The sequence below is a fragment of the Amblyomma americanum genome, chromosome 2, assembly GCF_052857255.1.
Source record: "Amblyomma americanum isolate KBUSLIRL-KWMA chromosome 2, ASM5285725v1, whole genome shotgun sequence".
In the NCBI taxonomy this organism is placed as follows: domain Eukaryota; kingdom Metazoa; phylum Arthropoda; class Arachnida; order Ixodida; family Ixodidae; genus Amblyomma; species Amblyomma americanum.
Window position 1 is genome coordinate 72,688,475 of NC_135498.1, and position 12,352 is coordinate 72,700,826.

Below are 12,352 nucleotides of genomic sequence, written 5' to 3' on the forward strand. Positions count from 1 at the left end.
ACTGAATACGTCCAATTACACAACAAGGGGAACGTTGCCAATGCATGAAGAGTTGTGTTCTTGGACTCCGCATTGGGCTTCCCGTGATGGCGTCTGGATTCCGAGAACTGTCCATATGTCTGTCGCTGCTAGGGCTCTTTGATGACAGCATCGCTTTTAAATTTTATTTTAAAGAAATGTTTTAATGATGTGGCAAGGAACACACTCAATTATTGTTTATTTGTCATTGTCCTTAATTTTGAGTCAGGCGTCTCCAGACTGCATTTCTGCGTCAGTAGAGTTCACCAAAGCAAAGGCCTGCCGAATTTAGTTTATTTTTTTGAAGCGAAAATCTTCACTACGGTAGGTAAAGCAGTCGTCACGTAGGCCGGAGACTGACCTTGAACGACCTTAAGCCCAACCACGTTACCCGTGTATGAACATACGTGGTACAGTTATGGTGTCGAATCCTTGACCCCTACTTTCACCCATGACCTTTAGTTTACCATTGACACTTGATGACCTTTGGGTTGACCGCTGACCTTAAGAACATCCGATGGGGTGATATCCTTAAGAACATCCGATGACATCTGATGAGGGTGTCGTAAGACCATGTGATATCATTTCATAGCCATGTGGTCATGTGGGTATATATAGAATGGCTGTCGCGAGCGTGTAGCGGAGCTGCCATGGAGGAGCCTCAGACGCTTAGCAAGCGTGCTTGCTTTTCACTGAATACCAGGGTTAGCCAAGTTGAGCCCCTGCTAATTTTTTTTAAGACGAATCTATGGTCGGCGGCTGTGGAGGCTCGACGGCTTTAACCGCTTATCTTGATAAGCCTCATCTGAGAATCATTTAGATGGCTCCATTGAAAAAAAAAATGCAACAGTAGCAGAGGCTCTGCTTTAAGAAGGGTCGGGTCGAAGTTAGCCTGTAGGCAAGGCTCTCCGCAGTTACGTCTCCGGTGACATTCTACCCTTGACTTCTCTGTATTTGAAGCCTGGTTTGCGCTTCACATTCTTCCTGATACTCACATTGGTGCAGCAAGAAGTCTCCAAAGCCCGTTGTTAACAAAAAGAAATCATGTCGACCTATATGAAATAAAATACTGCACATTAGGTTGAAAGCCTTGTTCAAAGCAAGCATAAATCAGTACTGTGAACCCGTCATTAGACATTCACGCTTTTCGGGTGAAAGCAATTTCTATTCAAATGGTACAGAAGGAGTGGTCATTTCTCTTATAAAATCCTGTGAGCCACAATCGGCAGATATCAGCAATGTGATGCCAAGATTGAATAGAAATATGTTACGACCGAGAACACTTTGTAGAAGTACGTATGTATTTATTACAGATATAAATAGACCAATTTCACTGTGACTAGATGACGGGATTCCATTTCTGAAAAGGAAAGAAGGAATGCTGATATAAAAATTGCAGCCAACTTCGCATCTTCTTACATTAAACGATAGAGTTTGTTGCAGAAAACTGCCAGTACGTGGAAACAGCTAAACCATTTGCCCCCCTCACTTCGCCATTGTGCCCTAAATTGACAATAAGCGAGAGGCTCTTGAAATAGTACATCCCAAGATCACAAAGAAATAATCTTTCGGTGGCAGTAAGTGCCAACTAAGGGAAATTCAAATATTTAAAGCCAACAACTTTGATCTGCGGACATTGCAATTCTTGTGGGCGTATTAACTTAATTAACCAGAGCCAACTCATTACTATGGTCTTGACCAAAGGAAAGGTCAGTATGAACATTCTTTTTACCTTCACGTAATTTCAGACACATTATCCTTCTTTCCATTTGCAGGGTAGCCAACAGCGTTTGATGTCTGGCTATCCTACTGGTGTTCCTTTATATCTAAAGGTCTTTTCCTCTGTTATGATAGTCTGTTGGTTGCGTGATGTTAAAATGGAATTGTTGCTGAAATCACACCTTTTGCTGGCATTTGAAGTTAAATCATGAGAGGACAATCTCTGCCTTACTTATGAAGCAGCATTACAGTCGTTTTCTAGCTGCATTACAGAGCTGTATGAAAGTCAAGCAGCACGCTTGGGCTGGTTTGACTTTCGCTGTGCACGGCAAAACAATTCTGCAGAGAACACCATTAAAAGTAAGCATATAAAAGCAAAAAACATAAATATAAAGCAACAGCTGCTTTCAACACGCAAAACATGAATTACACTACTAAACAAAATACATGCGGCTTTTCCATAGGCTTGAACATTTTGTCGTGGACGCTTCCGTCCCATCCAGTTCCAAACGACTCCAAACTGAAGGTAGTAATGTAATTACATCTGCAATGCTTCTTTTTAATTATCGGTTTCCTTTGGATGGAATCTATATATCTAATAATCTGAACATGATTCCTTAACGAAAGCTGGATACTCCGAGCTACTGATGTGCCTGTTAGAAGACAAAGAAAATCAGGTGGTTCAACGTCTTCAACGCTACTTACACTTCTTGCGGAGGAGAGCTCCGTAGTGGTACGGAGTGCCCAGGCCATAGCCGTAGTTCAGACCATAGCCAAGAAAGCCATAGCCGTAGCCGTAGTGGCCGGCTCCATAGCCAAGGGTGCCAACACCATAGCCGTAAGCTGGGGCGGAGTAGTAGGAGGCGATGGCTGGAGCGGTGTGGGAGACGGTAGCAATAGCTGGGGCAGCGTGGGCAACGGTGGCGATAGCTGGGGCGGCCGCGTAGGTGGCCACAGCTGGGGCAGCGTGGGCAACAGTGGCTACAGCTGGAGCGGCATGGTAAGAAGCGATGGCTGGGGCAGCGTGGATGGCGGTGGCGACAGGAGCGGCGGCGTAGCTGGCAATAGGAGCAGCATGGGCGATGGTGGACACGGCTGGAGCAGCGTGGGCGATGGTGGCAACCGAGTGGGCTGCACCCAAGCCGATACCGTAGCCGCCAGCTCCGACGAAGGAGGTGGCGAAGGCGCCAGAGGCCAGAACCAGGAGGATGCAAGCACGGATCTGGAGGCAAGAGAGAACACATTATTACGTGTAGTGGCAAAGTACAGGCCTGAACTTAAGTGAGCGTATTTATGAATTTACCTTTCAAGGAGAAACTCATAATATTGCTTAGGAAGAGGTTTGCTCTCACGTATACGTAAATTCAGGTCATTTCCAGTGACATTGAGATTCGGCCCAGTTTCTGGTAGTTTTTCCAAGTGTAACATGACATATGATCCCTCATGCGCTTAAATATCACAATATTAGTGCGATGCCGTTTCTATGCTTTATTAAATTGCACTTTTTTTGTACACGGACCGCCTGACTGGATGGAGCCGTGGTCGAATTACCAAGAGAGTCGATAGGTTCAGATCTGCAAGATATTAAACTTTTGGATATTTGCGAGTTGTGCTGGGGCGCATTTTTCTACTTTAAGAAATATCATCTCACCAAATTATGGTAACCACAGACGAGTAACGCCTCGTTAAAGGTTCGCCGGAAGAACAACCTAAACATTGTCTGCCACTTCTGAACCGAAAAGCCCCATGCTTAATTTAAATGAAAGTTTAAATTCGCACAACATTCCTCGCACTCCCACAATATGCCGGAGCATTTTATTTTGGTCAAGTTCATTAAGTTTTTTTTTTAGCAGGCGGACCCGGAAACTGCGTGCTCACAACGTAAACCTATTTCGCCGACCTAAAGACCAGCATAATTAATAAATTACTGTCCAGTATTAGCAACACTAGAGACTTACGAAGATGCGCCGCATCTCTGCCGGAATGAAGATACTGTTCGTGTACCAAGCACGAGTATTGGGCTTAGAATGATGAGCCTTACCATGGTGTAGTCGGAGCAGCTCTTGAGCCAACTGCACCAGATAGAGTTTCTCGCCTGCTTTTATGCAAAATCTCCCCTATAAAAGACCGCTCTCGACGTTTGCGGAAAAAAGTACACCGGCTAGTTTTCGCACAACCTACAGCCTACTCATCGCAGCATTTATGCACCAGAAAACGTTACACGACTTGAAGGTCAATGAAGCCGCACCCATGCAGTGTGGCAACAGCGGAGGCACAAAGAAGGAATGATAAAAAGGAAATAAATCCGCATAAAGGACTGATATTATCTTACGAAGGATTGGTATTGTGGGAGGAAAAGAAGTCTGGCGGCTTTAGTAAGATCCCCCATGGCTAACGTAACTCCATGGCAATAGCAAAAGTCGGCACTCCCTTGCGTCGCTTTTGTGTTCACAACCAGAACAAAATTAGTGAAAATATTCCAAATGTGACTGCAAGCGGTTCTTGCTAGTGCCCCATTGAATTTCAGTCAGTGATATTCTCGCTCATAGGCTTGACTTTTCAGTCTGTCACTGATGCTTCCTGTAGTGGCTTTGAACTTTTGCTGAATAATATATTTTTGTTTTCGGAGGCTAAGGAAGGTTTTTGCAACCAACGCACTTGCATGGTAATTTATGTTGTTGAATTGCACTACTCTTTTATTGCACTAAACTGCTAAGTTCGGTGTTGTTTCGATGCCCAAGGGAAATTTTATGCATGCGGCTGTGGCCGTGGCAACCTCGTTGGGCGGAGCTCTCTTTAGAGAGATATTTTTTGTGCGCATAGTGTCGCTAGCCCCGGATACTGTATTACAGAGAGTCGGTTGTTCGTTTTTTTTCTCAAAGCAAGGATGGGAGCTGCGGGGTTGCAATTTGGGCTAGTTGAAACCGATATGGGCTCTGAAAAACCACAGATCGAGAGAAAATGAAAAGTTGAGAAAGAATATGGACGACACAACTGCTGCCCTGCAACCTAACTTTTTTTAATCCAAATAAGGTTAATTTGTGCGGCCACGCAAAATTGTGTCATGTGATTTTTAGAGAAAAGTTCGTGGTTCAGATGCAGTTTGCTCAATCGCAACAACGCGCCACGTCGACTGGTCGCCCATAATGTCACTGCAACCCCTATGCCACTCCCTCTCCTTCTTTATTTTTGTTGATTGTTTTCTTTTGCTTTCACACCATTTTAATTATATTTATCTCTCCTACGCCAAGGGCTTCTCTTTTGTATTTTCTGAAGCGTCTACATATCAACTTTATTTACTGTTTTTTTGTTTCCCCTGTTCTCTTTTCAAGTGCTTGTGTCTCGCATACGCCTTGTCACTAACCTGCTACATTTTTCCTCAGTATAACGCGGCGGCCGCGTTTCGATGGAGGCGAAACGCAAAATGGCGCCCGTGTGATCCCCAGGTGGTCGAAATTATTCCGGAGCCCTCCACTACGGCACCTCTTTCTGCTTTCACTTCCTCCTTTATTCTTTCCTTACGGGGCGGTTCGGGTGTCCACCGAGATACGTGAGACAGTTACTGCGTCATCAAAACCAATTTTCCTTAGTGCCCCGTCGTATACCTTCGCTGACATTCTTTACGACATTGCTCTTTTCCTTGTCATTTTACTTTTTAGAATTCTGGCTTTTGTTTTTACTTTCTTTGCCTTTCCATTTTCCTCATTTTATGTTTTATTAGCTTCATCGCAGCCTTCCTGTTTCGTGCACTTTTCTTGTGTGGGGTACCATTTTCCATTTGGTGCGTTTTTATTGCTTTCTTTCTACAAATTGTGTTTGCGTTATTTTTTCCGGGGCAAGATCCTCAGTCTCCTCAGACTCCAGAAATATGAAGACTTTCCCATATTCCCGCAATATCGTGGCACCTGCGTCTTTGGGAAGTATAGGTAGCTTCCCCAGAGAAATTGAAATTCAGAAGTGAGCACGAAAAGCTACTGGCAACTTTTTTTTACTGAGATGATTAAAATGATCCTACTTTTTTACTGTAACTAAAATAACTTCCAAAGAAGATAACGGAATCACGCCCCAATGTTATGGAGGTTGTTTTTGGCTAGAGCAATACGTGAAAGAAGCCAGAGCTGCGAGAAGAAAATGCTGTTCCGCATTTTCACAGGCTGCAGTAATAAAAAGATGGCTTTCCAAGTGCAGTAATATTATACAATTGGCAGAAAAATGTCGTTTTTCACGTGCATTTTCATGCCAAGAAAACTGGCGTGGAGATTCTCTAATATATCCTGCAACGCACATGTTTCAGCGCCTGCATGCCTGGTTCTGCTGAAATCAAGGCACCGCACTAACACAACTTGTGCATTCAAGCGCCGAGGGAAATTTCGCCAGCGACAAGACTCCCACTCACTGCAAAAGCAAATTCAGTTTTACCGGCTTCAATGCAACGGTTATCGTGTTGAAAAAGCGGTGTTCCCGGCTACTGGGGAGAACAAAAGTGAGTGTAGCGGCGATCGAAGGCTAGTTGACTAACACTCGAGAACTTGCTCTCGTTTGTAAATAAGGGCACAGAAGCGGCAAGTGGTTTTTCATCATCATCAGCCTGACTACGTCCAGTGCAGGACACAGGCCTCTCTCATATCTCCCCATTAAGTTCTCCATTAAACAACGGTTTCCTTTGTATTTAGTGATAGAGCTTTTAAAAGGGGGTCGTTAGCCTGAAATAGCTTTTCATTTCGTTTTCCCTATGCCATATTTCTCTAGGATATTGATATTTGAATGACTATACCCATGTGTAGAATAAATTTTTTTGACAGAGTTTGCCATGTGGGATCCCCGTTAATTTTAAAACACTGTATACATACGAGACAACTGCGTGACATAAATTTTATATGCTATTAATTTTATTGGGAGTCAGTGGTGATAAGAAATCGGCATGAAATAGCAAGTAAACAATTAAAATACCTATACAATAAATATAATAAAAAAGAAATAAATATTAAATTGAAATTCGAATATTCCTATTAGAATGTACCAAACATCCCCTTCTGCTGCCGTTAAAGAACCCTTGAGCCAGTACCCGAGATAGGAGATTTTTTTAAGTCGAACGAATTAAACACGGGGCTAACAAGCAAGAAGTTACTTCAAAGCCATTTTCTGAGATTCCGTCTTTGTGATGCCTGAAAGAAACCAGATGCACACAGTTGAAAGTCTAATTCGTGACCGTTTTTAACGTGTCTGTTTTTAACATGACTGTTCTCAACGGATAATATTCAATAATGGTAACTTAATAAGTATTTAAGTTTATAAGTCACAACAATATAATGCAACAATTTAATGCTGACCAATAACTACAAGGTACTAAAGACCTGTCAGAGAAATTTAGAAGAAAATAGACGAGGTGAGTTTTCTGTAAATTCCAGACAAGGTTAGCCATATTTCAAAATTTTTGAATTTCAGAATATATCAGCACCTAAAAAAAGGTACAAATCTTCAAGTACAAATTTCCTCTGGCGGCATTAAGAAGAACCGTAAATAAGAAAAAAAAATCAGCACGAGGTTCTCAATCGTTCTTGTGCTAATATTGTCCCGAAATGAGCTGTTCAGGGTGACCCGTCTACTGCGGTATGGTTGTATCATTAGTTGACAAAAAATGAGCGCTGCTATGCATATTTAACAAAACGCAAAACCCTACAAAAAAACGAAGCACTTACAGGGAACACACTGAGTGAGCGCTGCCTCACAAGGAAACTTTCATAGATTGAGAACGAATGAATGAAAAACACTTACTGAGAAGCCCTCTCTTCCGTTTGGGTGTAGCCCCTAGTCCAGGAATAAGAACAATGGTTGGGAGGCAGCAGTGGTCTGTCCTCATCAGTATTTAGCCTTTGTTCACGCAGAGCGTTTACCAATTATCCCTTGGAACCAGCTGGCCCATCTTGTGACCTTACATACTGCCTATCAATTGCACCCACACGAAATGCAAATCACGCTCTTTAATGATGTGTGTGGGGTCAGCTACATACACGCACGGCTAATTTCTCTGCAATCAGAGTCCTGCCCACTTAGTTCTTGAATCCACAGCCACAAGTGAAAAATTGCAGTGACAAAGGAAAGAACGCTTTATTTTTCAGATGCTCCGCGCGCGTTCGAAAACCTTTCTCAACACCGCTTAATGAAAATATATCTTAATTCCGCATGAAACGCTTACGCAATTTTCTAACATTTTGTAAAGCGCAGCCCATTCGTGAAGTTCACCAACCTTAATAGGGAGTTTAAGAACAAGGGGACCCTATCAATTAGGGAGATACGGGAAAAGAGGGGAGCCAGCGCGCATGCGCACGACAACAATCCGAGGAGCGTTATTGCTCAGACCATAGACACTGCCGCCCCACCATTTATTCATCCCCTTAATTCTTTCTTTCTTTCTTTCTTTCTTTCTTTCTTTCTTTCTTTCTTTCTTTCTTTCTTTCTTTCTTTCTTTCTTTCTTTCTTTCTTTCTTTCTTTCTTTCTTTCTTTCTTTCTTTCTTTCTTTCTTTCTTTCTTTCTTTCTTTCTTTCTTTATTGAAGGCATTCCGTTACAGAAATGCCTTGGGGGACGCGACAAAAGGCAATAGAACATGCCTGACGGGGCCGCGCCCCCCTTGGCTGCGGCGGAAACAACATAACATAAGCACAATAATTACAAAGCAAAAGAAACATCAATACTGCATGATATGAAAGGGCATGAAAAACACAAAAATACAGGTACATAAGAAACAATAAGTTGGATCAGTAGCGTGGTGTTATGAAAAACAGTCATCACAGTGAAGGTAAAGATCCGGAGTGAAGGCGAACGAAATTATCAGCACAGCATGGTATTTAGTTTTCATTTAAGAAAATGTCTCTAAGTGTTCTTCTCAGTCGTTGCACCTTGGTGGCAGTAAACAGTATCTCAGCTAATTCAGGATGCGCATTGAGGAAATCCGGAATCAAATAACTTAGTTTTTGATCACCGTACGTTGTACGCGAACGGGGCCTTGGTATTAAGTTTTGTCGTAGATAATAAGGACCAGGTTGGGCATGATATTTAGTTTGAAATGTTATATCTGTTTGGTGAAGATGCGAAATTTCCAGGGCCAGTTTGTGTTTATGGAGTTTGTGAATGGGCATTATTTTATTACTTTTAAAATGAGGTGCAGTGTCCTCCGAAAGATCTAAATTGCCTATTGCTCTCACTGCTCGCTTTTGCAAAGAGAAAACACAATCCAAATTTGTCTAAGTCGTTGTAGCCCATACTAGGAAACAGTAACAGAAGCGCGAATGTAAAAGCGCATAGTAGATTTGCTTTTTTACAGCAGACGGAACATGGTATCTTATCTTGTTTAAAATTCCCACGGCTCGCACAAGGTCCCTACGCAGTACGTCAACGTGAGGCGTCCATGAAAGGTTCTCCTAAAATATTACCCCCAAAAATCTAACTGTAGTCGATTGTTCGATAGTAACGTTACAAAATTTTAAGTGCAAGTTCGTGGGTGAATGGGTTCCCCTCGGTCTAAACAGTATGTATTTAGTTTTACTTGTGTTTAATTGGAGTCTGTTCGAAAGAAGCCATAAGTTCAGTCCAGTTAACCATTCGTTGGCCTGATGAAACACGTCCACAACGTCAGCGCCCGAGAAAAATACATTCGTGTCATCTGCATATAAAATTAACTTAGTGTTATTTATTATGTTTACAATGTCGTTTATTAATAGTAAAAATAATGTCGGACCAAGTAATGACCCTTGAGGTACGCCCTGTTTTACAAGTCTGCTGTCGGATTTTGCGCCATTTATACATGTGAACTGGGCTCTAGATGTTAAGTAGCTTTTTATTAAAGACCATGCGTTGCCGCGAAATCCATACAATGGCAACTTCCTTAAAAGCACGTCATGTTGGACACAGTCGAAGGCCTTTCTAAAATCCAGAAATATTCCGAGGGTAAATATTTTCCTTTCAATGTTTTCGAGTATATGTTCTTTCACTTCAAGAAGGGTCATTTCGGAGGACTTATTTTTTCTAAAGCCGAATTGTTCACTTGCTATTATGTTATTTACACTCAGAAAGCTTACTAGTCTTTTATGTATAATATTTTCCGCTACCTTCGTAAAGATAGGGAGCACCGAGATTGGTCTGTAATTGTTCATATCGTTAGTGGAACCGCCCTTGTGTATAACAGCCACACGAGCTAACTTCATTGCGTCTGGGAACACTGCGGTGGAAAGAATAAGGTTCAGAATATGAGTGAGTGGACTATTAACTATTTCTGCCACGGCTTTTAGTGGACCGGGTTTAATATCGTCAGCTCCAGAGGCGCAATGGTTCTTTAAACCCAAAATGGCGTCCAGTATTTCATATTCATCAGTTGGGGACAAAAATACAGTATTTTCACAATGTGCTTTGACGAATTCCTCGCATGGTATCGCAGCGCAGTCATTTGCGGAAGCACCCACGTTAATAAAATGTTCGTTGAACAGGTTTGCAACCTCTTCTTCACTCATAGATTCGCTGTGATAAGAAACCCGCTTTGGGGAGTTCGATTTACACGTGATGTCTCTGACCGCTTGCCATACCAGACGAGGATTTCCTGCAATATTGGAAAACTTGTTCACATAGTATGATCTCTTTGCTTTCTTAATATCAGCATTCAATTTATTTCTCGCTTTCTTAAATGCGCGGAGATCGCCTTCACTTAGTGTGTCTAAAAACTTTTGAAAAAGGATGTTGCGGTTTTTTATTCTGTTATACAGGTCGTGCGAGATCCAGGGCTTTCTTGCTCTCTTGTGTCTCTTAAGAGTTTTAAAACCGAAGGATTCAATGTACGCAGAAATAAAAAACATCAAGAATGCCTTATAAGCGGTATTAGAATCCTTTTCCTTTGTAACGCTATCCCAGTCCTGTTGCATAATAAGTTCTTTAAACTTTGACATGTTTCTTTCCGAGTAATCTCTAATCAATATTTCTTTCTGCAGAAAAGAGCGTTTTTGCTTCGAAGGTATCAGACAGTAAATGGGTAAATGATCAGTAAGATCGCATATAATTGTACCTGATTTAACTTCATCGGGGCAGAAGCTTGTAATGCACAGGTCAAGTATTGTTTCAGAATTTGACGTGACGCGAGTAGGATCATTAATCACATTTGAAAAACCATACGACTCAAAGAGCTCTTGGAAATGCAAAAAAATAATATTATTTGGAGAAGCATTTATATTGAAATCCCCAACAAAGACACATTCGAGGTTGAGCTCGAGGCTACGTTCAAATATTTCTTCTGCAAACTGCATGAATTGCTTTAAACACCCAGATGGCGGTCGGTACACAAGAGCAAGTAGTATATTATAACAGTGAATAATGACGCACTCAAAATTTTCATTCACAATGTTATAGTTTGCTAGAATTTGATACGGTAGTTGGCAACGCACATACAGAGCAACACCTCCTCCGCGCTTTGATGAGCGGCACGCTGACACACAATCAAATCCCGGCAAGAGAGAACAGTCGTCAGATGTGAACCACGTCTCACTACAGCAAATAAAGTCAAACTCGTGGTTTAAATCTGATAAAAACAAAGTAACCTCATCAAATTTATTTCGCAAACTTTGGGCGTTTAAATGAAATAAAGAAAACTTCTGCTTATCCTTGAGTTGCTCACTATGGTGAGCAAAATTGGACATGAATGGCATCGCGTTTGCTTGAAAATACAATTGCCTGCGCTATCACCTCAGATTGGCGAGGTCATCCTTATCGCGGATGACAACTGCTCGTGCACCGGCTTGTTTCCGTACAAGCACCTTTCCATTCACGTGCCAAACGAACGCGTAGCCGGATTCCTTAGCCCATTCTTTGGCAACTGTCAGAAGAGTGCGAGTGTACCGAGTCATATTTTCACACATGTACTTTCCGGTGTTGTCATCACGTAGCGCCTGCCTTTTTGCTAGCCAGGCATCACGAACCTCCTGCTTTGCGAAGCGAAGAATTACGCCCCGTGTTTTGCCCGGCTTCGCGGGAAGCCTGTGCAGGGCTGTTATGTCACTCGAGCACACCTCATCAAGTTCCAGTTTTGTGCCTATTTCAGTCACCTTCTTTAGTAAGTCCTCGTTTTCCGTCTCTGGTAGACCATGGATTTCGATGTTCAGTCGACGACTGCGCCATTCTAGACTGTCAACGTCCTTATTGAGCTGTGCAATTTCACAGGCCCATTCAGCTTTCTCAAGCCGCTCTACACGCTTCGTGACATCCTTTGTCGACTTTTCTTGGGCTAGAAGACGTGTTTGAAACTCATCGAATTTATCTGAGAGCAGGCTGACGGATGACTCAAACGACTCAAGCTTGCTGGACATGGCCAGAAGGGAGTCAATTTTACTTTCCATTGAAAACAGCCTAGTGATTAGTTCTCTATCGGACTGCTGCCCGTGCAGTGTATCCTCAATAGGGTTCCCCTACTCTAAAGCTTCCTAATTTCTACGCAACATGCAGAATGTCAAGGGGTATAGGTCGTAGTGCGACAATGATAAATGAGTGATAACGAGACTGTGAAAAAAAAAAGCAGGAACTGGAGTAAGCCGCGTTCTCAACGCTTAAAGTAGTTCGCTTCCAGGCATGAATACAAA

The 12,352-nt window shown here is 42.4% G+C and overlaps 1 protein-coding gene across 1 annotated transcript; it reads right to left on the bottom strand.

Annotated features, from left to right (window-relative positions):
• Positions 1 to 1,301: 1,301 nt before the first annotated feature.
• On the bottom strand, positions 1,302 to 3,873 carry LOC144121403 (uncharacterized). The gene is made up of 3 exons (XM_077654597.1): positions 3,779 to 3,873; positions 2,443 to 2,959; positions 1,302 to 1,378 (listed from the first exon to the last, which is right to left on the bottom strand). Coding segments are annotated over exons 1-3 (522 nt in total). The 5' UTR covers positions 3,782 to 3,873; the 3' UTR covers positions 1,302 to 1,376.
• Positions 3,874 to 12,352: the final 8,479 nt, after the last annotated feature.